General features: G+C 40.3%; 1 protein-coding gene across 2 annotated transcripts in view; it reads left to right on the forward strand.

Annotated features, from left to right (window-relative positions):
• The window catches only part of SLC30A8 (solute carrier family 30 member 8), a 43,110-nt gene extending 16,785 nt beyond the window's left edge, over positions 1-26,325 (forward strand). For both annotated transcript variants that reach the window (XM_042924336.1, XM_042924337.1), the window contains 6 exons: positions 9,672-9,818; positions 12,149-12,302; positions 16,186-16,336; positions 18,794-18,899; positions 24,510-24,644; positions 26,017-26,325. In XM_042924336.1, the coding sequence (XP_042780270.1) occupies positions 9,672-9,818; positions 12,149-12,302; positions 16,186-16,336; positions 18,794-18,899; positions 24,510-24,644; positions 26,017-26,162 (839 nt within the window). In that variant the 3' untranslated portion in view covers positions 26,163-26,325. The remainder of the gene's footprint in view (positions 1-9,671; positions 9,819-12,148; positions 12,303-16,185; positions 16,337-18,793; positions 18,900-24,509; positions 24,645-26,016) is intronic.
• The last annotated feature ends 550 nt before the right edge of the window (positions 26,326-26,875 follow it).

Genomic DNA, 26,875 nt, shown 5'->3' on the forward strand with positions numbered 1-26,875 from the left:
CTCTCTAACTTTTTTTTTCCCTGTCCCCTCCCCCATGGTCTTCTGTTAAGTTTCTTAGGAACCACATAAGAGTGAAAATATATGGTATCTGTCTTTCTCTGTATGACTTAATTCACTAGCACAACACTCTCCAGTTCCATCCACGTTGCTACAAAAGGCCATATTTCATTCTTTCTCATTGTCAAGTAGTATTCCAGTGTATATATAAACCACAACTTCTTTATCCATTCATCAGTTGATGGACATTTAGGCTCTTTCCATAATTTGGCTATCGTTGAAAGTGCTGCTATAAACATTGGGGTACAAGTGCCCCTATGCACCAGCACTCCTGTATCCCTGGGGTAAATTCCTAGCGGTGCTATTCCTGGGTCATAGGGTAGGTCTATTTTTAATTTTTTGAGGAACCTCCACATTGTTTTCCAGAGTGGCTGAACCAGTTTGCATTCCCACCAACAGTGCAAGAGGCTTCCCCTTTCTCCACATCCTCTCCAACACCTATAGTCTCCTGTTTTGTTCATTTTAGCCACTCTGGCGTGAGGTGATATCTGAGTGTGGTGTTGATTTGTATTTCTCTGATTAGGAGTGATGTTGAGCATCTTTTCATGTGCCTGTTGGTCATCTGGATGTCTTCTTTAGAGAAGTGTCTATTCATGCCTTCTGCCCATTTCTTCACTGGATTATTCGTTTTTTGGGTGTGGAGTTTGGTGAGTTGTTTATAGATTTTGGATACTACCCCTTTATCCGATATGTCATTTGCAAATATCTTTTCCCATTCTGTCAGTTGCCTTTTAGTTTTGTTGATTGTTTCCTTTGCAGTGTATAAGCTTTTTATCTTCATGAGGTCCCAATAGTTCATTTTTTGCTTTTATTCCCTTGCCTTTGGAGATGTGTCAAGTAAGAAATTGCTGTGGCTGAGGTCAGAGAGGTTTTTTCCTGCTTTCTCCTCTAAGGTTTTGATGGTTTCCTATCTCACATTCAGGTCCTTCAACCGTTTTGAGTTTATTTTTGTGAATTGTGCAAGAAAGTGGTCTGGTTTCATCCTTCTGCATGTTGCTGTCCAGTTCTCCCAGCACCATTTGTTAAAGAGGCTGTCTTTTTTCCATTGGATGTTCTTTCCTGCTTTGTCAAAGATTAGTTGGCCATACTTTTGTGGGTCTAGTTCTGGGGTTGCTATTCTATTCCATTGGTCTATGTGTCTGTTTTTGTGCCAATACCATGCTATCTTGATGATTACAACTTTGTAGTAGAGGCTAAAGTCTGGGATTGTGATGCTTCCCACTTTGGTCTTCTTCTTCAATATTACTTTGGCTATTCGAGGTCTTTTGTGGTTCCATACAAATTTTAGGATTGCTTGTTCTAGCTTCGAGAAGAATGCTGGTGCAATTTTGATTGGGATTGCATTGAACGTGTAGATAGCTTTGGGTAGTATGGACATTTGAACCATATGTATTTTTCCAATCCAGGAGCATAAAATGTTTTTCCATTTCTTTATATCTTCTTCAATTTCCTTCATAAGCTTTCTATAGTTTTCAGCATACAGATCTTTGACATCTTTGGTTAGGTTTATTCCTAGGTATTTTATGCTTCTTGGTGCAATTGTGAATGGGATCAGTTTATTTATTTGTCTTTCTGTTGCCTCATTATTAGTGTATAAGAATGCAACTGATTTCTGCACATTGATTTTGTATCCTGCAACTTTGCTGAATTCATGTATCAGTTCTAGCAGACTTTCAGTGGAGTCTATCGGGTTTTCCATGTATATTATGTCATCTGCAAAAAGTGAAAGCTTGACTTCATCTTTGCCAATTTGGATGCCTTTGATTTCCTTCTGTTGTCTGACTGCTGATGCTAGAACTTCCAACACTATGCTAAACAACAGCGGTGAGAGTGGACATCCCTGTTGTATTTCTGATCTCAGGGAAAAAGCTCTCAGTGTTTCCCCATTGAGGATGATATTAGCTGTGGACTTTTCATAAATGGCTTTTATGATGTTTAAGTATGTTCCTTCTATCCCAACTTTCTTGAGGGTTCTTATTAAGAAAGGATGCTGAATTTTGTCAAATCCTTTTTCTGCATCGACTGACAGGATCATATGGTTCTTATCTTTTTTATTAATGTGATGTATCACATACATTGATTTGTGAATGTTGAACCAGCCCTGCAGCCCAGGAATGAATCCCACTTGATCATGGTGAATAATTCTTTTCATATGCTGTTGAATTCGATTTGCTAGTATCTTGTTGAGAATTTTTGCATCCATATTCATCAGGGATATTGGCCTGTAGTTCTCTTCTTTTGCTGGGTCTCTGTCTGGTTTAGGAATCAAAGTAATACTGGCTTCATAGAATGAGTCTGGAAGTTTTCCTTCCCTTTCTATTTTTTGGAACAGCTTGAGAAGGATAGGTATTATCTCTGCTTTAAATGTCTGGTAGAATTCCCCAGAGAAGTCATCTGGGCCTGGACTCTTATTTGTTGGGAGATTTTTGATAACTGATTCAGTTTCTTCGCTGGTTATGGGTCTGTTCAAATTTTCTATTTCTTCCTGTTTGAGTTTTGGAAGTGTGTGAGTGCTTAGGAATTTGTCCATTTCTTCCAGGTTGTCCAGTTTGTTGGCATATGATTTTTCATAGTATTCCCTGATAATTGCTTGTATTTCTGAGGGATTGGTTGTAATAATTCCCTTTTCATTCAGCACCAGGAGGAAGGCAGGCCCGTCAGAGGGATGGATCCACAGGAGCACAGTGTTGGGCGTTTGCGGGGTGCAAGCAAGTTTGGTGACAGGAACTGGTTCCCTTTGGAATTTTGGCTGGGGGATGGAAGAGGGAGATGGCACTTGCCAGTGCCTTTGTTCCCCCTTGAGCTCAGTTCTGTCTCCCGGGTCTCATCCTCTCACCCTCCCCGCTCTCCGAGAGCAGAGCTTTTGACTTGTAACATTCCAGATGTTAAGTCCTGCTGGCTGTCAGAACACACTCCGTCCAGCCCCTCAGCTTTTGCAAGCCAGACTCGTGTGCTCTGCCTTGCCAGGCGGGCTGCCCCTCCACTGCCCCAGCACCCTCCCACCAGTCCATGTAGCGCGCTCCACCTCTCTGCCCTTCCTACCCTCTTCCGTGGGCCTCTTGTCTACGTTTGGCTCCACAGAGTCCGTTCTGCTAGTCTTCTGGCAGTTTTCTGGGTTATTCAGGCAGATGTGGGTGGAATCTAAGCGATCAGCAGGACGAGGTGAGCCCAGCGTTCTCCTACGTCACCATCATCTCTCTCCCCCCAGAATTAGTTGGTTTCTTAAACCTATGGAGTCTAATGGCTTGTGTACTCGTATTCAGACTTTTATTTATTTTTTAAATGTTTATTTATTTTTCAGGGAGAGAGAGAGAGAGAACATGCACAGGTCAGAGAGGAGCAGAAAGACAACAGAACAGAGGATCTAATGTGGGCTCTGTGTTGACAAAAGAGAGCCAACATGGGGCTTGGACTCAGGAACCATGAGATCATGACCTGAGCTGAAGTTGGACCAAATGAGCCACCCAGGCACCACTTTTTTTTTCTCTGACTTTTTTGTTTTGTTTTTTTCATTTATTTATTTTGAGAGAGAGAGAGAGAGAGAGAGAGAGAGAGAGCCCATGAGTGGGTAGGGGCAGAGAGAAAGGGAGAGAGAGAATCCCAAGCAGGTTCCATGCTGTCAGCACAGGGCACCACTCAGAGCTTGGACTCATGAACCATGAGACCATGACCTGAGCTGAAATCAAGAGTTGCGTGCTTACCCGACTGAGCCACTAAGTCACCCCTTTTTCAGACTTTTATACTTTTGAAAACTGGAAAAGAACTTCAACTCATCCAGTCCAAGACAAATCCAGGGTTGGCAAATAATTTTCTAGTCAAAGATTATAAAATTAATTGACACCACACAATTTCTAGATCCACAATAAGTCTTTTGAAGGAACCAACTTAATAGCTTGATGAGGTTGCAAAGAATTTACTTTTAGTAGTTCCAATTAGAAAATTCACTTGGAAAAGCCGCTGACACACATGCCAGATGTGTATTCTTTTTTAATCATTCAAATTCATAAGATCATGGACAATACTCTGTTGCTCATATAAGAGATGGACAAAATGGAAAATCTAAAAAACAGAATCCATTCAAAATGTGATTGGAGGGGCACCTGGGTGGCTCAGTCTCAGTCGGTTGAATGAGACTCTTGATTTCGGCCTGGGTCATGATCCCAGAGTTGTGGGATTTAGCCCCACGTTGGGCTCTGTGTTGACAGTGCAGAGCCTGCTTGGGATTCTCTCTTTCCCTCTCTCTGTGCCCTCCCCAGATTGCATAGGTGCTCTCTCTCTCTCTCTCTATTTCAAAATAAATAAACTTTTAAAAGTGTGATTTTAAAAGGTGATGTTCTGGAAATTCATAGCTTTCCAGATAAAGTACTGACACCACCCCATGCAAACACAATTCGGTTAGATAAACTGGCTCGTTTTCTCCATTACTTTCTTCCTCTGCTTTCCCCTGAATCCAGGTAGATGGTGAAAACAGATGGCATCTTCTTCCCAGTATGTCTAATCAACAGTCTGAAATGAGATGGTCTCCCATTCATAAAACTCACTTTTCTCCTCATACCTTTCCTATGCCCTGGCATTCTGCTTTAAAATGACATATTTCTAGGAGAGGAGGGAAGAAAAACTATTCACTTGGAGTGAACAAATCAATCTCCCTCTTCCCTCTCATTCTTAATAATTAATTCATCTATGAGTTCTAATCTGGATGTTGTCAGTAAAGGAATTAAATGGATACTCACAGAATCATTTGGAGTTTGAGCTGCATTGATTTTAGGTTGATTTTCCTAAAACATTGCTCTCATCATGTTAATTCTGTCTCCAAAATTCTTTAGTGGCTCCTTCTTGCCTAATTCAGTGCTTCACACCCTTCTCCCTATCCTGGCAAGCACAGGAAATTTTACTGATGACTGGGGTACACCCACAAGGGTGTTGTAGCAGGAAGAGGCTGCTTCAGAGGCTTCCTCTGTGCTAGGTCCCACTTGGCTGCCCCATGTGAAAAGAGATCGGTATGTTCGAAAGCTCTGGCACCCTGGACAAAATGAAAAATTCTTACTTTGACTTTCAAGTCATTCCACCATGTGGCTGCCAAACTGACTATTAATCCTTTACTGCTTCACTACATGACTCTTCTGTTTCAGCTGTTTATTCATTCTATGCAAAATAATCGTGGCACCTTAAAGTCTCTGTAGCTTTTGCTTATGTCTTTTTATCTGAATGGAAAAGGCCTCTCCTCATGCCCCACAATCATCAAAACTCTGCTCATCATTCAAGACCCCAACCAGACCTCACCTCCTCCCTAAAGCCATTCTCAATCAGGTCAGAGAATGCAACTGTTATTCTCAGGTTACTTTTGGGAATCTAGGATGTCCACATTCAGGATATAGGATTTGAGACAGGACTTGAAGTTTGTGTAGGAATTGAGGGGTGGCTAAAAGAGGGAGGTAAAAAGAAGGCCTTGCAGAGAGAGGTCCCTGACTATTGCTGTGGTCCAGGAGGTAGTAAATACCAGCCTTGCCTGGAAAGAGTTTAAGTGGGTAGGTCTCAAAAGGACAGGAAATCTGTATTCTTAGAAAGTAATTCAACTGAGGGGCACCTGGGTGGCTCAGTCAGTTGAGCATCCAAATTTGGCTCAGGTCATGATCTCAGGGTTCTTGGGTTTGAACCCCACATCATGCTTTGTGCTGCCAGAAAGGAGCTTGCTTCAGATTCTCTGTCTGTCTCTCCCTCTCTCTCTCTCTCTCTGCCCCTCCACTGCTCGCTTGCACACACACTCTCTCTCAAAAATTAATAATCATTTAAAACAATTAAAAGAAAAAAAAAGAAAGCAACTCAAGTGATTCTTGATGCCACTGTAGTGGTAAATATTGCCTATTCAGGAAGCTTCTTCCTACTCACTGTGCTAATTCCATTTCTGGTCCTCCTGGACCAAAAACCTCATGCTCACAGGCAAGGCTGGGTATGAGATTCCAAGCTGGATTATTCCGTCTCTGGGTCTTTTTATAGGGAGGATAGATGGGGGACTCTCTCTATCCTCTGCAAATACTATGCTGTAATGCTATAAACCTGGAGCTTCCAGAGGCCAACCTTTCTTGCTAAGGGTAAAGTAGTCTATCTTCAGTAGGACAATAAATAATAATAGTTAGTGACAGAGCAGAGTCCCTCAAACATTATTTGAACCTTAGGATTAGCCTGCACTAGATCCAACCCCACCCTGATTTGTTCTCAGTTATTTGACCCAATAAATTATCATTTGGTTGTTGTTGTTGAAGCTAGTTTGAGTTAGGCATTTATGATTTACCATTAAACCTATCTAAGAATCTATCTAAGTCAGCGATGTAAGATAAAACACAGTGAATGGAGAATAAAACTAGACTGGTAGTTGGGGGTTCAAGAAAGAGGGTGAAGCCTGGCTGGGGAATCCGGATTAATTCTATAGGCCTTGTGGAATAAGCTGGCATTTAGAACAGGGGAGAACCAGGTCATAGGGCTGTGTTTAGAGAGAGAACTGGTCATGGAGCAGATTGGAGGAAGGAATTAAGGAAGGCCATACGCATCAGCGTGTCCACTCCTAATGGGCCTTTGAGCCTGTTGAATTGGGACTCTTTCTGACTACTTGTGAAAATTACTAGTCATGGAAAGGCCCTAACATGCACATGTACGCATGTATCCCTATTTGAAAAGGCAGATGTACAGACACTGAGACCTCACAGAAATCAGCTCAAGTATGGCTATTACTGGCAGCAATTGGGAATGGTCAGAGAGAGATGCCCCGATGCAGGACTGTTTAGAGTGTAAAGAGTGATGGAGAATGCACGACATTGCTAGATTGGAAGAAAGCTGGGGGCTGGCTGGGGAAGACAGTAAGTAGCTCAGCGTACAAAAATTCTCTTAGAGAAAGCTATGGCTGGGGGGTTTGATACCCACAAGGTTTACTGATAAGGGCGCTGGCTTCATACTATAGTCATGGTGTCTCAGAGCCTTAGGCTACTTATATTCTTTGAGGTTCTTGGTATTAAAAATTTAAGAAGTGTCAAAACACACCTATGTAAACTGTGGTGTGTTTTAATTACTTGTTAAATAATAACTCCATGTGTTTTTGATATGCCACATTATATAGTATAATAATGCTATTCATAAGATAGTTAAAGGATTTTAGAAACATGAATTAATAGCATACAGTAGTTGTCCAGTAATAGGACACAGCCTGATGATGTCAGAGAGACATTTGCTTCTTTTGATCCTGTCTCTGTCTCCACACAAAATGTTATGTGTATGTAATGCACACCTTCTGGAGCTGAGGTGAATATGAGACCCAGGCCCAGTGGCTCCCCTGATGACCTCCTGTCCTGAAATCCCACAGGCCCTAATAAGAAAGTGTTTCTAGAAGGTAGTCCTTAGTGCCTCTTCTATCTTGTTACCAGTGCATTGCTTTCTACATCTTGCCATATCCATAAATGAGTGCTGCTGTCTTACTTCATGACTTCATGGCATTTTCTTGGCTATCACTGTTGTGTCTTAACCTCCAGTTCCTTCTCCCTCTAGGTCAGCCTCCACACTGCTGGCAAAGATGTCTCTCTTAAATACAAATCTGAGCATGTCACAACCTTATGCCTCAATATCACATTAGATTCCCATATCCCATATCCTTATCCATAGAATAGCATTCAAATTCTTTAGCATGACATAATTTCCTATAAGGGGGTCCCCCAACCCACTTTTCAACTCTCATTTCTGGTTTTTCCTCCAACATTCCACACCTCTTGCTATTCCACAAAAGTGCCATTATCTTTTTTTCTGTTTTTGCTCCTGTTCTTACCTCTTCCTGAAAAACCCTTCCCTTCTGGCACATTCTTACCCTTCTGTCCTCTGAAAAGCTCCTCAATGCTGCCAAGGAGGGCAGCGTTCTGATCCTCTGGCCCATTGTACATGTCTTCAATACAGAGAATGTTAACAGTGAGACCACTGAAGGGAGGGACTGTGATTTGTTTAACTTGAGCAGCACAGCAAGGGCTCAATAAATACTGGCTGGATGACTGTGTTAATTGTTGGTAATACCCCATGCTTTCAGAAGCAAACACAAGTTCAGTCAGAAACTACCTCTTGCAAACAGTTTTATCCATAAAATTCATCTCAATGGCTCACAGTTTTCTGGACTATTCTTATATATAAGCAAGGATGGTTGCAAAAAAGTTCTCACTTCCCAGACCTCCATCTAGGTATGTTTCTTCCAAAGTAAGCCCTTTTTCTCTCTCAGTTGCCTCCTCATTCAGCTGAGCCTGTTGAAGGACCCCTATAGGACTTCATTTCCTTGACTTAGGCTACAATTTGAGCCCAGCACATGGAATCATCACCACCATTCGTTGTTGAGATTGCGGCCGACTATTTATCTATATGTAGTCATTCTCTGTGTAAGAAATAATGCATTATTAACACGACTTTATTATCAGACCCAAGTTTGGCAGATAGAACAACATTAGAGGGTAATTGGAAGAAAAGCTGATTTGTTAGCAAAATGTTGCCTTTTGGCTAATGAATCATTGTGATTTTTTGCACTGACAGCTCAGTAACAAGCTTGAAGACTACTTTGCTTCAGACCATTAAACTTTGACAAACCAGTGATTAACTACAGCTAGAGCCAGTGGTCTGTGGGGATTATTGCAATTATGAGCCATATCTATAACTTTTCAAAATCATTAGTTGAGACAAGGTGGGTTTGATGATGGAGGGGCTACTGACGGATAGGCTCCATTGCCTCGTCGTACACAGGCAATAAACAGCTGCTGGAAGACAGTCAGTCAGCAACAGCTCTGTTTTGGGGGAAGCTCTAGTGAGAGCAATAAAGACTGCTTTCAGAGAATGAGCCCTGTTTGGGAAGGAAGAGACAAGAATTTCTTCTGACTTGTAGTTGGAGGCTGGAGGTCTTTTCTCTAAGGAGAACTCAAAGGCAGTAGAGAAGGCAAACCAAACAGACAGAAAAGCAAGGTGGGACCACCATGGCTTGGGTTCTCTTCCTATGCTTCATTGGATTGTTGTTACACTCAGGGGCCCCAGTGGAAGGTGCCTGCCCTTTTCTTTACTGTTCCCTACTATTCATAATAGGGATCTTGAAATAAGGTGAATAATATAAATTAGTAGGGCAGAAGGAAGTGGTAAAAGAAACTGTGGTAAAATTGCAAGTCAAATACAAACACAGCTGTGGGCTGTGACTCCTGGGTTACAGGCAAAAGTCCAAGTCCTCAGCCTTACGTGTAAGACTCTTCAAATCCAGCCCTCACGTCTCCAGCCTCATCCTTTTGTATTTTTGAACTCTTATGTCCCAGTCCAACTGTGATGTTCTCTAAATGTGATGTGACCCACACTTTCCAATCTCTGTACCTTTGATCTCCCAGGAATGGCTGCAACCTTGAAATTCATTTCTATTTGTTCAAATCCTATCCACTCTCTGGGTATCTGTTTCTTATAAAATTGGGAAGAAGAGGTGGATTAAATCAACATTAAGACCCTTTCTCTGATCAAGTTTTGTGAGTCTGTGGCATATTTCACCAACTACGGTTAATATGCATGTGAATCTACTTGCATTCTGGGGCCCTTAATCCCATGTAATGTTCTGTATCCCCCAGGTGGGCACATTGCTGGGAGTCTTGCTGTCGTCACAGATGCTGCCCACCTCTTAATTGACCTGACCAGTTTCCTGCTCAGTCTCTTCTCCTTGTGGTTGTCATCAAAGCCCCCTTCAAAGCAGCTGACGTTTGGATGGCACCGGGCAGGTATAGTTCACCCACTGAGCATTAATGTCAAGGTAGTGCTGCAAGGTCAAACCAAGGATAAAGACAGAAGAGACAAAGCAAAGCCTTGTTCAGAAATCCCTTAGAGGCACGTCTGATGTTCAGGATAAAAAGGATGTGTGTTCTCAAGGGCACTTTGGCAACAAGCCAGATTAATTGCGCTACCTCTATTTCAGTGGAATAACAGGAACACAGGTATCACTTCCGCAACCGCCCTGGCCCAAGGGTAACAGCCACGATACCATTCATCAAGTTACTCTGCATCTGGGAGGGAGGATGGGATAAAGCATCTACCATTTTGCAAAGTCAGGCACAGAGAGCCCAAGAGAGTTAGAGAGATTGAAGAACTTCTCACAGGTAAGTCGAGAATAGAACGTGAAGGAGAATTTAGGGCAGAGCAAGGGTGGCCGACATGCTGACACGGTGGCCAGCCTTCACTGGTGCCTCTAGATACAGACCACAACTTACACACTGACAATTGTGGGCTGTGGTTTTTCAAGTTTAGAATGGTAGGAAGTTCTCGTTTCACACGAAACAATTTATCATAGCAAGTGTTTTGGATCGCCTTTCCTTTAACATTCGGTGGTGGGGGGAGAGAGAGAGATGAGACAATAAACATCAATAAAAAGAATTTGTGACAATGTGACCTGAAGATGCTTTTCAGTCCCTGAACAGTGCTCCACTTGGGAAACATGTATATTTGGCTGAGCGCCTGTCATTTGTACACATTTTTACACGTACTCTCCCCTTTCTGGTACTATTGGTCAAAGCTCTTTGGTAAACATGGGATGTTTTATAAACACAGGCACAACCCAGAATTTAGAATACTGCTTGTACTTTCTCATCTTGGTGATGGAAGCTCATGAGCATTGACGCTGTAGAAAATCAGGGCTGTTCAGTAGCATTCTCTGCTTTAAGACAAATGTTCTATGATACAGAGTATGATGTGGCCATAGAGCACTTTAAATGTGGCCACTGTTACTGAAGAACTGGATTATTTTATTCTATTCTATTTTATTATATTATATTTTAGAGAGAGCACATACCTGCATGTGAGCAGGGGAGGGGTGGAGGGGGAGAGAGAGAATTTTAAGCAGCCTCCATGTTCAGTGCAGAGACCCCGACGTGGGGCTCAATCTCATGACCACGAGATCGTGACCTGAGCTGACATCAAGAGTCAGACATTTAACTGACTGGGCTACCCAGGCACCTGGAAGAACTGGGTTTTTAATTTTTTAATTTAAATGGATACAGCCACATGTGATGATGGTTACTGTTTTAGGCAGGACTGCTTAGACACACAGGTGAAAATGAACTAGCTTGTCAAATAGGTAATTTCATGGATGACTTTGTTTAGGAAGAAGCTAAGTATAAAAAGTGAATTTATTTAAAAAAAGTGTGAAGTGGCTAATAAGACAGGTGTCATGTGGACAGGTTGCATGTAAATGATTGAAGTCTGGGATACAATAGCCCCACACTGGGAAACAATACTTTACATTGTTCTGCTTTGACAGGGGAAAGATCAAAAGTAGGGAAAGTCCCCGGCAACGGACTCTCAGAATACTTCTGTGCCCTGGAAGGCTTTTAGTACCTGCCTACAAGGTTGAGTTAAAGATCAGGGAGAGGTGTTAAGGAACTCCACAGTGAGCAAATGTGCTTTACTCAGCCTGCAGACTGAACACTATCTTATCTTTAAATATTAATATACATGTCTCTGCTCTGATACTTCTTTTCGATATAGTTGCTCTTAAAATGCAGTTAGAGTGTTGATATACCTCTGAGCTTGCCTCTGTGTTTATAATATGTTGGGTTGGCAAATGAAACTCATTTTCATCATGTACCCTCCGAAGCCCTCCCTTGTTACTATTTTATTCCACACAAGGTACCGCTACTGGCAAATTGTAAATGTTTTATGGTGAAATTAAGAGTTTCTAAATACATTTTACTCTTTGCCTCTCATTATTTCATCTCCTAATAAGTTTCAATCATTTTAGCACCTGTTTAAATTAAAATCCCCGAGGAAAATAGCAATGGCAGATAGCAATTAATATGCTTTAAAAATTTGCTAGAAATTACTTACTAATATGGAGCATAATGAACTCAGATGCTGGTGTTTAATGAATGCAACACTAAAGTGAATCATCTTAGTGCTAAAATCCATCCACACATTTGGAACTAGTTAGTTTAGAGCCTTTTTTCTCAGGGGGACAGGTTGGGGGGAAGCAAGGAACATCAATGTCTTATGACTCTCGGGAGATCAAGGTGATCCACAAATTCTTTGTGTATGGGTGTCTGTGTGCTCGAATCCCTAGAGATCCTTGGTGCCCTGCTGTCCATCCTGTGCGTCTGGGTGGTGACGGCTGTGTTGGTGTACCTGGCATGTGAGCGCCTGCTGTACCCTGATTACCAGATCCAGGCGACTGTGATGATCATCATTTCAGGCTGTGCGGTGGCAGCCAATATTATGTAAGTCACCCCGCCCATAAAAGCTTGTTTTTAACCCTGTGTGGACATAGACAGTGGGGTTTTTCTTGATGTTCGTTTTTGCTTGATTTTTCCATTTGTGGAGATGGTGAATTGAATAAACTGCCAATGAGGAAGTGCAAAGGCTGGGATCTGAATCTAGACCCAAGAGGCCCAGGATTGAGCTCCTAGCCAGTCTGCGCTCTCATACGTATTGATGGTTCCATATGGGAAATGACTTACTCCTATTTATTTAAAAAATTTTTTAAAAAATGTTTTATTTATTTTTGAGAGAGAGAGAGAGAGAGAGAGAGACAGAACATGAGTGGGGGAGGGGCAGAGAGAGAGGGAGACACAGAATCTGAAGCAGGCTCCAGGCTTTGAAGTGTCACCCCAGAGCCCGATCCAGGGCTCAAACCCACAAACCGTGAGAGATCATGACCTGAGCCGAAGTTGGACACTTAACTGACTGAGCCACCCAGGTACCCCATCCGATTTGGTTTTTGTTACATGATCACATTATGGGTTCCCAGAGTGCTGGGTTGGAAGAGATCTTAGATTTTGTTTACTCCAGTCCCCTTTCTACTTTTGAATTCTCTTTTGCAACATCCCCATAAAATAAATAGTCATTAGTGTCATATATTTTAACAGAACTAGTAACAGGGAATTTGTTCCTCTCAAAAGCAGTCTATCTTATCTTTGTATCATTGTAAGACTGCCTGAAAACTCCTTCTTAAGCTCTATTAGCTAGTCGCTGTCTTTAGTTTCCACCTTTTGGTCCATTCTCTTATCCAGGCAGTCTTAATTCATTCTTATGAGACATGTGATGTTACTGGACATGTGATCATTTCTGTATTGGTCTGCTCTTACCCAAGTAAGCTACTTGATTGTTCATGACAAGGGTGTGGGGTGGGTGCTGTTAAGGCCAGGCCTTTGGTCTTTTTTGGTTGATTTACTCCTTCCAATCTGATAGCCTGATTCTGGGCAACCCGAATTAAAACTGCATCATCTACCTACCTACCTACCCTACCTATCAATTATCTGTGGTGAACAGAATAATGGCTCAAAGATTTCCTCAAAGATTTCCATATTCTAATCCTTGAAACTTCTGAGTATGTTAACTTACATGGTAAAGGAACTTTACAAATGTGATTAAGTTCAGGATGGATCTTGAGATGGGGAGATTATCCTAGGTTATCTAGACAGGCCAAATGTAACCAGAAAGATCCCTGTGAGAGGGACACTTGATGTCAGAGTAAAGGGAAGATGCTGTATTGCTGGCTTTGAGGACAGAGAAAGGATCCTGGAGCTAAGGAAAGTAAGTGACCTCTAGAAGCTGGAAAAGGTAAGATAATGAATTCTCTCCTAGAATCTCCAGAAGGAATGTAGTCCTGCATACCCATTTTAGAACTATAAGACAATATATTTATATTGTTCTAAGCCACAGAAGCTTTGTAATAATTTGTTATAGCAACAAAAAGAGACTCATATACACTATCTGTGTATCATCTATCTATCTTGTGATGCAACATGATACATGCTATGAGATAGGCTTATACCTGAAAGTGAAGAAGAATCACATTTTAAACAGTGTCTTTTAAGGAAGGCACAATGCAATCTCAGATATTAGAGGAAAATCCGAATGTGTACATCTTGAAAACGCTCCTCAGGTCACTCTAATACCCATACCTTTTGCCTGTGTCAGTTCCTCACCTCTTAGTGTGCAAACTGTTGCTCGAAATATCTAAGCTAACCAATTAGAAGAGTGGTATTTGACGCTATTACTGAGTAGATCCCTATTTCCATCCAGCTAACTTGAAAATGTGTTTCATATTGGCACTGGGAGAAAAAGTGTGTAGAGTTCAATGCAAATCTATCAGCACAAGGAGACAAATAAGGCAGAGCACATGTGTTGCTGACTGGGGTCAATAACATTATCTTTGCATAAAGAGAACAATATGTCCCCAAGACAGCAGGGACAATGAAAATATTAATAATTTCCCAAGAGGCATATGTCACATAGGTTGTGTCGATGCTACATGAATATGAAGGATACAGCTAGCTAACTTCCCCATAAATCTAGAACCTTGATAATCGAGTTTGACTTTCTAAATAGATGCCATCCAAATTTTCTTCCTACAGCAACTGCTTTTGAACTTTGATCTTAACATTGCAGGTGCTTTTCCTACTTAGAAAGATAAGGAAATTGAAAAGTGGTGACTTCCCTGTGCAAGTAGGTAGTTATTTATAGAAAAAGATATTGAGTGACTATAATGTTTCTCCTAGAACTGGGATTATAGTTTCAAGTGCTGCTAGATGCTGTGTTGTCTGAATACAGAAATATCAGAACCATAATTTGGGAATAAATCAAATCCTTGCAGACTCCAAATCAGGACAGAAAGTTCTAACAAAAGTTGCAAAGGGATTCTAGGATAAAGATTACTGACAGAGCCTTAAGGCTATTGCATGCTAAGTTTTCTCTGCCTGAAATATTCCCTCCTCTCCAGCCTGTAATTTAAATCTAACATAATCTTTCAAATTCAACTCAATTACTTTGTTTAACTAAATCAGACTTCCCTGTTATATTATCTATAGTACCTGTTCTTACTAGAACATTTTAATAATGAGAATTTCCCACTTATGGGTGTCTTTTTAAAATCTATGCTATCTCCATCATACTTAAAGCCACACCGGGGAAGGTTCACGTCTGTTTCATTCACCTTTATACCCCAAGCATTTAACAGTGGCTGGCACACAAGAGTCCCTAAGTTGTTTTTTTTTAATAAAATGAGTAAAAGAATGAATGACAAGGTGATGAGCACACATGGATAGATCTAGAAAGAGAGTATGTTAACTGCCAGCCATATTAAGCTGTCTGAGGATTCATAAATGGTAATTATTAATTAAGGGTGAATTTCTGTCCAAACAGTGACCATCTAAAAACTGTGCATTATGTAACGATCAAATATTGCTGGATAGCAGTCATTCTACTTTGTGGATAATGACCTTGGGTTTCACAGACACTTTACCAGCAAATAGACTGGGATGTGTAGTACTAAATAATATTTTTTTAAAACTTTTGTTCCAAAATAAAATCAGGTGCATAATTTATATGCCTAATACTTATTCTTTGACTTGGGTAGGAGATGTTAAATTTTGTAATATGTTATCTATAGAGAGAGAATGAGGCCACAGCTCATACTCTTAGGACTGTATATACATATGTGTTTATATATATACATTTATATATACATTTGCATATATATACATTATTATATATTTACACACATATATGTGATACATTAATATATTTTAGTTTCTTGTTAATAGCTAATATACACAAATGCATCATTGGCCATTAAAAATTATTCAAATTTTAAATTCTCATAGAAATAAACAAAATTAAGTAAAATACAATATTTTTAAAAATCCAAACTTGATGAAATTTTCTTATTTTGTTTTACCCCTTTCTGCTGCTTTTTGTATTTGAAACCAGTACATTTAATTAATCTCCCACCAAAGCTCAGCTTTAAGCTTAGCTCAGTGCCTCGCATTCAGTAGATGCTCAATAAATATTTCCCCTCCTTATTGTCAAATAGTTTCATCTAGGAAGTGATGCTTTCCGGTTTTAACGTGAACCAGAGTAGCATTAGGTAGATGGAAGAGAAAACAGGTGAACCTTTGTTGTCTGTCCTTGTGTAAAAATTTAAAACTTGTATGATACATTTGTTTTCAAAATTAGTCCAAAATAGTACATTTTACAGCATTAATATTTCAACTATCTTCCATCTTGGATAACACATGCTCTTGTCAACTGCTTCATTATGCCGCATAGGTTTTCAATGGCTAATCTCATGTGTGCCAAGAACATGCTTTTCTCTTTCAGACTAAGTGTGATTCTGCACCAGAGACATGCTGGACACAATCACAAGGAAGTGCAAGCCAATGCCAGTGTCAGGGCAGCCTTTGTGCATGCCCTCGGAGATCTATTTCAGAGCATCAGTGTGTTAACCAGTGCACTTATTATCTACTTTAAGGTGAGTATGTTTGAGTTTACTCACTGTCATAGTAAGTTTATAGATTAGGTACTGCAGAAGCTGACCTGCCAGTATGAACCTAAATGAGGGTGGCCAGCCTCTATTTACCTATACCAACTACTTTGCAAGGTTTAAACAAACAAACAACACATATTTAAAGCCTGAAACCTTAGACTTTCCAGATTCATAAGTACTATGTCTCCAAATGTAGGGCTGCCAGTCTTCCAAGAAAGTAGTTCCTTTTGTCATGGAGTTAAGATGAACAGCAATGGAACCATGAATACCTTAGGATTCTTGGGTTGTAAGCAACAGAAAGGATGTCTAGCTTACTTAAGCAAAAATATATTTATTAGGTGAAATGTATTGGATGTACTCTTGGATAGAAATCAAGGTAGAAATAAGGACAACATAAGGTATCTTAGATTTCAGAAACTATCCAAATTCTGTCCCAGGTACCAGTGCAGAAATGACTGCGAGTCAACCAATTTTTTTCCATTTCTTGGCATTCTGCTGGAGATTCTCTTTCTCTGGGAAAGAGAGCCCACCAGACCTAGCTTGGGTCTTGTACCTGCTGCTTGGCTGGGGAGGAAGAGCACCTGATTGACTGTCCCACCAATATCACCCCCCAGTGGGGGAAAGATAATTCTCCCCCTGCCCCCAACAAATCAGGGTGTTAATGGAAAGTTGAGATGGATCTTGGATGAAACTCTGACCCTAAACAAACATTTACTATAGATCTGTGTTTCTTGTACCAAGAACTAACAGAAGTGGGTTGGGGTGTAGGTGGGGGAAATGGAAAAGAAGAGCATTTAGCTCTGTTGTTTGCACCTTGATTGTCCAGTTATCAAGGACTCTTTATTATTTTTACTAAAAAATGAAAACACATAAATAAAAATTATAAAGACATATCTGAATTCAATTGAGCAAATATTCACTGAAAGCTTTAAGTTTAAGGCAAAATCATTCACACTTGTCCTGGGTAGTGGAGTTTGAGAGTTTCTCAGAGGTAATGAGGCATGGACTTTTCTGTGGGACAAAAATTCATCAAAGGCAGAAGGACACGTATCTCTTCTGGAGCTAATGGCTCCAGTGGTGAGACAGGGCAAGAATGAGGCCTCAGCTCATACTCTTAGGACTTAATCAAAGATGCCTGTCTCAAACATTTCTCCAAAGAAGACATCCAAATGGTCAACCAACACATGAAAAAATGCTCAACATCACTCATCATCAGGGCAATGCAAATCAAAACCACAATGAGATACCACCTCATACCTGTCAGAATGGCTAACATTAACAACTCAGGCAACAACAGATGTTGCCAAGGATGAGGAGAAAGAAGAGCTATTTGAACTGCTGGTGGGAATGCAAACTGGTGCAGCCACTTTAGAAAACAGTATGGAGGTTCCTCAAAAAATTAAAAATAGAACTACCCTACGGTCCAGCAATTGCACTATTAGGTATTTATACAAGGGATACAGATATGCTGTTTTGAAGGGGCACATGCACCCCAATGTTTATAGCAGCACTATCGACAATAGCCAAAGTATGGAAAGAGCCCAAATGTCCATTGATGGATGAATAGATAAAGAAGATGTGGTATATATATACAATGGAGTATTATGTGGAAATCAAAAAGAATGAAATCTTGCCATTTGCAACTACGTGGATGGAACTAGAGGATATTATGCTAAGCAAAATTAGTCAGAGAAAGACAAACATCATATGACTTCACTCATATGAGGATTTTAAGATACAAAAAAGCTGAACATAAGGGAAGGGAAGCAAAAATAATATAAAAACAAGGATAGGGACAAAACATAAGAGACTCTTAAATATGGAGAACAACAGAGAGATGCTGGAGGGGTTGTGGGAGGGGGGATGGGCTAAATGGGTATGGGGAATCTACTCCTGAAATCATTGTTGCACTATATGCTGACTACTTGGATGTAAATTAAAAAAAAAAAAAAAAAGATGCCTGTCTCGAATATGTGCCATCCTGAGGAGGGAAAGAAAGGAAACAACCCCAGTCTGCCATGACCAAGCTCCAGCTGGGCCTTGGTCATGTGCAACCTCTGGGCAGGTGATACCCTTTCTTCTCATCATAAGGAAGGCTGAAAAGCCATTGACTATTATATAAATGTGTGCATATTTTCATCACATACTCTGTGCTTCTATTAACAGAAAAGTCAAATCAGGCCTTTGGAAAGAACACTCAAGGCCCCTCTCCTTTATGTCTTAAATTTAATTTTTAAATTTCTTCAGCCACTGATAGTTTAAAGCTTAAAAGAAGGATTGAATCTTCAGGAAATCTTGCCTCTGAGTTGGATGTCAAGTTTCAGGGAGGTGAAAGGGTGATAGAGAGAAAAAGAAGCAGGGAGGTTTAGTCATTTTATTATAAATCAGAATTTCTGCATGGAAGGCCTGAATTCAGTTAACCTAAGTCCCTATATTTTCTAGCCAGACTATAAAATGGCTGACCCAATCTGCACATTCGTCTTTTCCATCCTGGTTTTGGCCAGCACCATCACTGTTTTAAAGGACTTCTCCATCTTACTCATGGAAGGTAGGAGTGATTTTATTATTATTTCCAGGATCAGTGTTTCTCTTCCCTATAATCACAGAAGGGAATGGCATCAAGGCAAATCCACTGTTAATTTGCATTATAAGGAAAATCTAAATTTATAAGGATTTTTTGTGAAAACAAATATTATGATTTTTCTTCATATGGGAACAAAAAGAATTGCCTTCTCTTTTTTCCTCCAGCAACTATTAAATGATATGGCATACGATAAAAACAATATGTACAAATAATAAGGATAGGCACTGAGGGAGATATGGAAAAGGCCTAAGAAAAATTGAATAAGCTATCTCTTAGGCAGCATTATAGTTACTATAAAGGGCTTGTCTAAAACTCTTGTTAGATCAGGCCAGCACTCAAACTTCAAGGCATCAGAATCACTTGGGGTCTGTTAAAACACAGATTTCTGGGCCCATCCTGATAGTTCCTGAACTGGTGGGTCTGGGGCAGCAGCTGGGAATTTGCATTTCTTTTTCTTTTTTTTTTTTAATGAAATTTATTGTCAAATTGGTTTCCATACAACACCCACTGCTCATCCCAACAGGTGCCCTCCTCAGTGCCCATCACCCACTTTCCCCTCCCCCCACCCCCCATCAACCCTCAGTTTGTTCTCAGTATTTAAGAGTCTCTTATGGTTTGTCACCTTCCCTCTCTGTAACTTTTTTTTCTCCCCTTCCCCCCGCCCCTGGTCTTCTGTTAAGTTTCTCAGGATCCACATATGAGTGAAAACATGGTATCTGTCTTTCTCTGCCTGGCTTATTTCACTTAGCATAACACTCTTCAGTTCCATCCACGTTGCTACAAATGGCCAGATTTCATTTTTCCTCATTGCCAAGTAGTATTCCATTGTATATATAAACCACATCTTCTTTATCCATTCATCAGTTGATGGACATTCAGTCTCTTCCCATCATTTGGCTATTGTTGAAAGTGCTGCTGTAAACATTGGGGTACAAGTGCCCCTATGCATCAGCACTCTGGGAATTTGAATTTCTAACAAGACGCTGATGCTGCTCGTCCAGGGACCACACTTCGAGAACCACTAGAATGACCTTTTCACACTACTGAAGGATTACTACACAAAAGGCACAAGAATGGAACCTAGAAAAGTCCATCAGAATTAGAGGTTTGCATCATATCAAGCAGTTGGATGATCAAGAATATCCAGACATTGGCTTGAACTTTTCTTTTTTGTCCAGCACATTTTGACGTAAGGCAGACAGAGTCTCAGAGTGCACGTGCCTTCACAAAAGCCCACATTTCCTTAGTGTTCACTGCTGAGTACACGTTTAAGAGTTTTGTTCCTTTGGGCACTATAAATTTGGAGGATGATGATGCTGACAACGGTGAATCACAAGATGGAGTCAAGCGTCACTAACAAATGAACGTCCTCTCTCTGAAGGTGACAATATTTGGTTTGTCAAGTCACAGATGCATCCATTTCCTTTCCTGAGGGCCAAGCACTGAGCTGCAGCTGTTGTTCCTATTAAGGAACTTTGCTGACTTACAGGTGGATAAAAGGCAAATGGGTATCCATCGGAGATGAGTATTTTCCATCCCTGTCTGGCAGCATAGCTCTTCTCAGGTGATTATCTCTTCTTATTTAAGGAAAATGTAGCTAACTTAAAACAACCTTTGTAAACATTTATTTTTGAAAGAGAGTGTGAGAGCGAGTGGGGGAGGGGTAGAGAGCGGAAGACAGACGATCTGAAGCTGGCTCAGACCTCAGGAGCTCTGAGTGCAGTATTCGAATTGTGTGATCATGACCTGCGCCGAAATCAAGAGTCGCTTAACTGACTGAGCCATCCAGGTGCCCCAGGAAAATGTAGCTAATTATTGAAGCTGGCAGGTAACTCCTACCTGGAAGATGCTTTTTTTTTTAATGTTTATTTATTTTTGAGACAGAGACAAAGCATGAACGGGGGAGGGTCAGAGAGAGAGGGAGACACAGAATCTGAAACAGGCTCCAGGCTCTGAGCTGTCAGCACAGAGCCCGACGCGGGGCTGGAACCCATGAACCGTGAGATCATGACCTGATCTCAGACCTTAACCAACTAAGCCACCCAGGCATCCCATTTTTTAAACTGGGTTTTCAAATTACATTAGCATACAATAATACTTGTACTTAATAAAGTTTTATAAAAATATAGAAAGGAATAAAATTACAAAAAGTCTTTCCATTTTTTTACCTTTGAATTTTCAGTCCCATTCTTCAGAGGTAATGCCTACTGATAAGTCATCCCAAAATATCTGTGCATTCACACACACACACACACACACACATCTTTTTTTATACAAACAGAATTTTGCATTGATACATAATTTTGCTCTGCACCTTGCTTTCTTTACTTGGAGGTCTTTCCATATGAGCATATATAGAGATACACCCTATTCCTTTTCATGGTACAAAGTATTACACTGTATGCATGTACTTGCTTATTGTGATATTACAAATTATGGTATAATTACCATGTGTATATATATATATATATATATATATATATATATATATATATATATGTATATGTATATATATAGTGCTTGTATGTCTGTGGCATAACTCCTAGAAGTGGCTTTGCTATTTCAAAAGTTATGTGCATTTAAAAATTTGATAGATGTTGCCATTTCTACCAAAAACGCCGTATCAATTTCTTTCCCACCAATAGGATTTGACATTTCCACACATCCTCACCATCACTGAGTATCATCAAAATGTTGATTCTTTTGTAATATGATAGGTGAAATACTATATCTTATTGATTCCATATGCAATTCTTTCATTATGAGAGATATTGAGTGATTTTGCATATATTTATTAACTTGGGTAATTATTTTTTAAATACTAATTAGCTATTTTCCTGGATGCATTGATATTTTGCAGGCTCTCCCTCAGGAAAAAAAGTTTCTAGTATATGATGAAGCACTGAAGCCAGTGGGAACATATCTTCTTGTTTGTTGATATTATTTTACAGAGTAAAATAAGTAACAGTGGACTTGTGTTCTCCATAAAAGTAAAGAGATAACAGAGGCAAGAGAGAAGGGGGTAGTGGAATAGTGCGATTTCATCTCAAGGGTCCTAGATGAATGACAATAGGTCTTCAAAGGGTCAAATGAAACTCCTCAGAGGTGACACATTAGGCCTATTAGTCAGCTTTGGGTTGGTATACTTAGAGTCTACTATTTGCGTAACATTTCACACTGAGAGCCTGTTCTTTAGAGTCTGACATCTCCCTTATCTATATATCCTAAGCAATGCTTCTTAACCTCTCTGATTCCCAATTTCCTCTCCCCAGTGAAATAGGAATTGTAACATTGATAATTAGCTCTTAAAGTTCTTAGAACTACTAAGTAAGATAATCACTATGAATACAGTACTTAGCACAAACCTTGACATATGGCAGTTTCTCAATAAAGGTGTGTTATTATCATTATAATATAACAATTTACAATATAACAATGCCACCCACGAATCCATTCTATGGCTACTCTGAGAACTCTTTCAATTTGTTTCTAATGCCTGAGTTCACAGAGTAAAAGAACATGTTGACCAGCTCTTTGTTACCCCATGAAACAATATGAAGTGGGATTAAACTAAACTCAAACTGTACAGAATTTTAATATTAGCCTCAAGGAGGAAGTCTCCATGAGCAAGGTTCTTAAATCCTGAAAAAAGAGGGTTAAGGATTCCCTATTCCTTTAGTCCTTTAAAGTTATTCTTGGGGCACCTGGGTGGCTCAGTGGGTTAACTGTCCGACTTCAGCTCAGGTCATGCTTTCATGGCTTGTGAGTTCAAGCCCCGCTTCAGGCTCTGTGCTAACAGTTCAGAGCCTGGAGCCTGCTTCGGATTCTGTGTCTCCTCTCTGCCCCTCTCCTGCTTGCACTCTGTCTCTCAAAAATTAATAAACATTAACAAAAATTTAAAGTTATTCTTGACTAGCTGCTCATTATAATCATTTGGGAAGCTTTTTAAAAATACTTGTGCCTAGGCCCCCCATACCCAGAGATTCCAATTTAATCGACTGGGGTAGGGACCGGTTTTGTGTTTTTTAACATGCAGCCAAGCTTGAGAACTACTGCAAGGCACAGCTGCCCAGTGGCTCTTAATGTTAGTGCAATGGTTCTCAACCTTGGTTGTACGTTAGAATCACCGAATGAGCTATAAAAATACTGATGCTTCATCTTATCCCCAGAGGGTCTCATTAATTGGTCTTGGGTGTAATCTGGTGATCAGGATTTCTAAAATCTCCTCTGATGATACTAATGTACATTCAAGTTGGAGAGCCATATCAACTATATCGAAAGTGTGTCGATTTCAGAGCTCATGCATAGAAATTTTCTTTAGGGGGACTGGAATGAATATATATATGTATGTATATATATGTGTGTGTGTGTGTGTGTTATATATATATATATATGTATATATATATGTATATATATATATATATATACATATATATATACATATATATATAACAAACACACCAGGTGTTTGTATTGTGTCTATATTATTGAAGTAGAAGCTAAAAGGTGGTCATCCTTAATAATCTTTTCATCCTCTTTGGGTTAGTTGGCAGGGATTTAGTTATTGCATCAAATAGCCTTATCATTGTCATTCTGGTTGAGTTGATTTTAAAAAAATAGCTTTATCATCGTTATGCTGGTTGAATTGATTAAAAAAAAACAACTTATGTTAAACTGATGTGTTTTCCAATCCTAACGACCCATTAACTTGCCCTCTCTCTAGGCAAGGCTAGGACCCTTAACACTTCCATATCCTCTCATCTTCCAAATGACAGTCCTTGTAATGTTTGAAGAAAGTGATCCTTCTTCCCTTAGCCTTCACTTCTTCAAGCTAGAGAAACCCCAGTTCCTTTAGTCCAAAAGAATAGCTGATTGGCTGCCAGGGTCCCTCCCTCCCTGTGTGCCCCGTACTATTCCTTTAGAAGCAAGGATGGTGTCAAACTTTGATCTTATATGACCCAGACAGTAAACCCTGACTAATGTACCTAAATAAATAAGAATTCTATAAATAGATGGTATTACAATGTTAGGATCATCTATTAACTCAGTTTAGTTAGTGACCTGTCAGATAACTACTATTATGTAGCATTGCAGTATACAAAGAACAGATATTTTCCCATTTTCTCCTCAAAGAATTTAGTGTACATATTGCTCTTATCACCCCTCTTTTACTACAGATGTGCTGAGGATCAGAGAAGTTCCATGATTTGGGTAAATTCATGGTAGTTGTGGTCAGAGTGCTAACCAGGAATTATTTGATTCCAAATCCCACGTTCCCTCATTTTGCTTTTTAGAGCGTATGCAAAGATAACTGGAAAAAGCTCAGTTGGTTTAATAACACACCCTGAAAACCAAGAATGATTACTATTGTTGGTTATTGCATAATAAAGTCTTTCATGTTGAACCCTTTGAAAGAGTCAGGTGAATTTAATTTGTAAACATCTGAAGTAAGAAACCAGAAAAGCGGAAGACAAGTTGATAATCCTGGGGAAAATTTTGCAGCCCCACTTAGCCATGTTAATGAGCTGTATTTAGTTAAATAACAAAGAGCCTCCCTCCCTTTCCCCTTGTCAGGTGTGCCAAAGAACCTGAACTACGATGATGTGAAAGAGCTCATCTTAGCGGTGGATGGAGTGGTGTCTGTGCACAGCTTGCACATCTGGTCTCTAGCAATGAACCAAGTGATTCTCTCGGCTCATGTTGCTGCAGGTCAGTGAGTTTTGTAAACACCCTGCTAAAATTCAGTCCTTGCCCTGTAAACTCAATAATTTCCCTCCTTTCTGTACAGCTGCCCTTCGTGTCTGTTGCCTGTCAAAACAACCGTGGAGTGTTTCCTATTACCAAAGCCCTTTGAAAAAAGCCCTTGTCAATGTTATCATGGCAACAGTGATACTGAGGACATCCCTTGAGGCAGACTGCAGAGGGTAGTGGGTAGAATGAATGGCTAAAATGCCACCCAAAGTTCAAGGTCTTCAACTCGGAAAATTAGATCTCACCTGTTTGACTTGGTGCCCGATGAATTAAATAATGGGATGAGCTCAACAATAAACTTCATTGAATTATTTCCTGTGTCTGAGATGCTCTGCCTATTACAGAAGATTAAAAAAATGAAGGAGACCTAGGTCCCATACTTAAGATTCTAACAGGTTAAAAGATGTGCTAGTAGGAATTAATGGTGATTCCCTCACTGGATGGTTAGAAATTCTGTAACCATGTGAGATAATTCTTAGGATTTGGGGGTTTATTCTAAAAAAGTGCTTTCTCAACTAGAATGTGATTTGTGCACCATGTGTCCTAGAGCTGGGGAGATAGGCAGTGGGGGAGGGGAAGCCTCTCACTGCTTCAGGAGACAGCTCAGGCCAAATGATATGTTAGGCTGCTAAAAAAATAATTCAAGAAGTTACTTAGAGGCAAGGTACAGGATCACTGGCGACAGGCATTTGAGGACTATGCTTTCTCCGATATCCTCGGCTTTGCTGAGAGGCTCAGATGTGGCTACAGGTAATTTATAGCATCTACTACACCAATATTTCACTGCAGATGGAAGAATCTAGTAAACAATCAGGTTACTATGGAGGGAATCTTACAGCTTCCTGATATCTTTTGGGACAAGAGAGAAGATGGCAGTGAGGTTCCTGCTCAAAGAAGAGTCTGTAGGGAGCTCTAAATGCTTCCCTGTTCCTATCACTAGTCTTGGTATAAATGCTGATTAGATACAAGAGCTTCAACGCAAAGATCTCTGGGGACTGGTGGGAAGGGCTGTATAAAAAATCAGAGCTTTGTCTTGGCTTTTTTCAGGCCTTATCTCCCCTTCCATGGTCAGGTTCTAGGAGGGCCAGACCCAACAGAGAACTGTGGGCAGGAAGAGTTTCCATAGTGATGGGTACTTTGCTGCACTAGAATTTCCCCCTGTCTTGTCTGTGTAGATATAGCTGATTATCAGAGCCAGAGTGCTTCCCCTGAGTGCTCCGCCTATGGCCCTCCCCACCAGGTTAAAGACAAAGTGCTTGAGGCTGGAAGTTTAGCCGTCACCCATGTGTGTACAATCAGTGCCCCTCTCACTGTGGTTCTTTCTCAACAGCAGCCAGCCGGGACAGCCAGGTTGTTCGAAGAGATATTGTAAAAGTCCTCAGCAATAGCTTTACTGTGCACTCACTCACCATTCAGATGGAATCTCCAGCTGACCAGGACCCTGACTGTTTTTTCTGTGAAGGACCCCGGGACTAGTTCAGTCACAATGTCAACTTCCAGAGTTCAACGGCCTACTACACACTGCTCTGCAGTTTCTAGAATATAAGAAATAAAGAACCAAAGGAAGAAGTTTGAGAAATTCATGATACAGTACAGTGCACATTTTATTCTTCTTTATTTAGCTCCATCCACCATGAATGAAGATGCATATAGATTCATTAATCAATTGGATTCTCAACTCATCAGTAGCTGTGTTCAATCACAGGAATGTGTGTATGGACTATTCCTGACTGGGGCTGAAGTAACAGCTGTTTGTAACCATAGGCAATAAAAAGTTCATCTCCCTTCAGTGATGTATCCTGAGGATGAGTGGGTAAAATTGAACTTGGGAAAGTCTTATTAGGAATCAGTGCCCAGGAAAAGTCACAAAATTATGGGAGAAAAAAGCAAACTAGGAAGAGCTTAAGTTAAAAGAGATGCTGGAAGCTTAACACCCCACTAGAACTTGACTCTCTGGCCAGTTTATAATAGGATTTGGAGCAGTTTCTTTTTACTCCCTATCAGCATCACCATTCCCTAAATGGGGTAGAAATGTCCTCTTTCCTTCTCACAAATTATGTTTTAACATGTCTAAAACTATTGAATGGTATTTTGCTTCTCTGTGTAAAAGCTCTGGACAAATGAAAAATTATGAAATTGCTGCTTTTTGAGTATTTTCACTTGGTGTGACCTAATAACAAAACAAGGAG

The sequence above is a fragment of the Panthera leo genome, chromosome F2, assembly GCF_018350215.1.
Source record: "Panthera leo isolate Ple1 chromosome F2, P.leo_Ple1_pat1.1, whole genome shotgun sequence".
NCBI classification, from domain to species: domain Eukaryota; kingdom Metazoa; phylum Chordata; class Mammalia; order Carnivora; family Felidae; genus Panthera; species Panthera leo.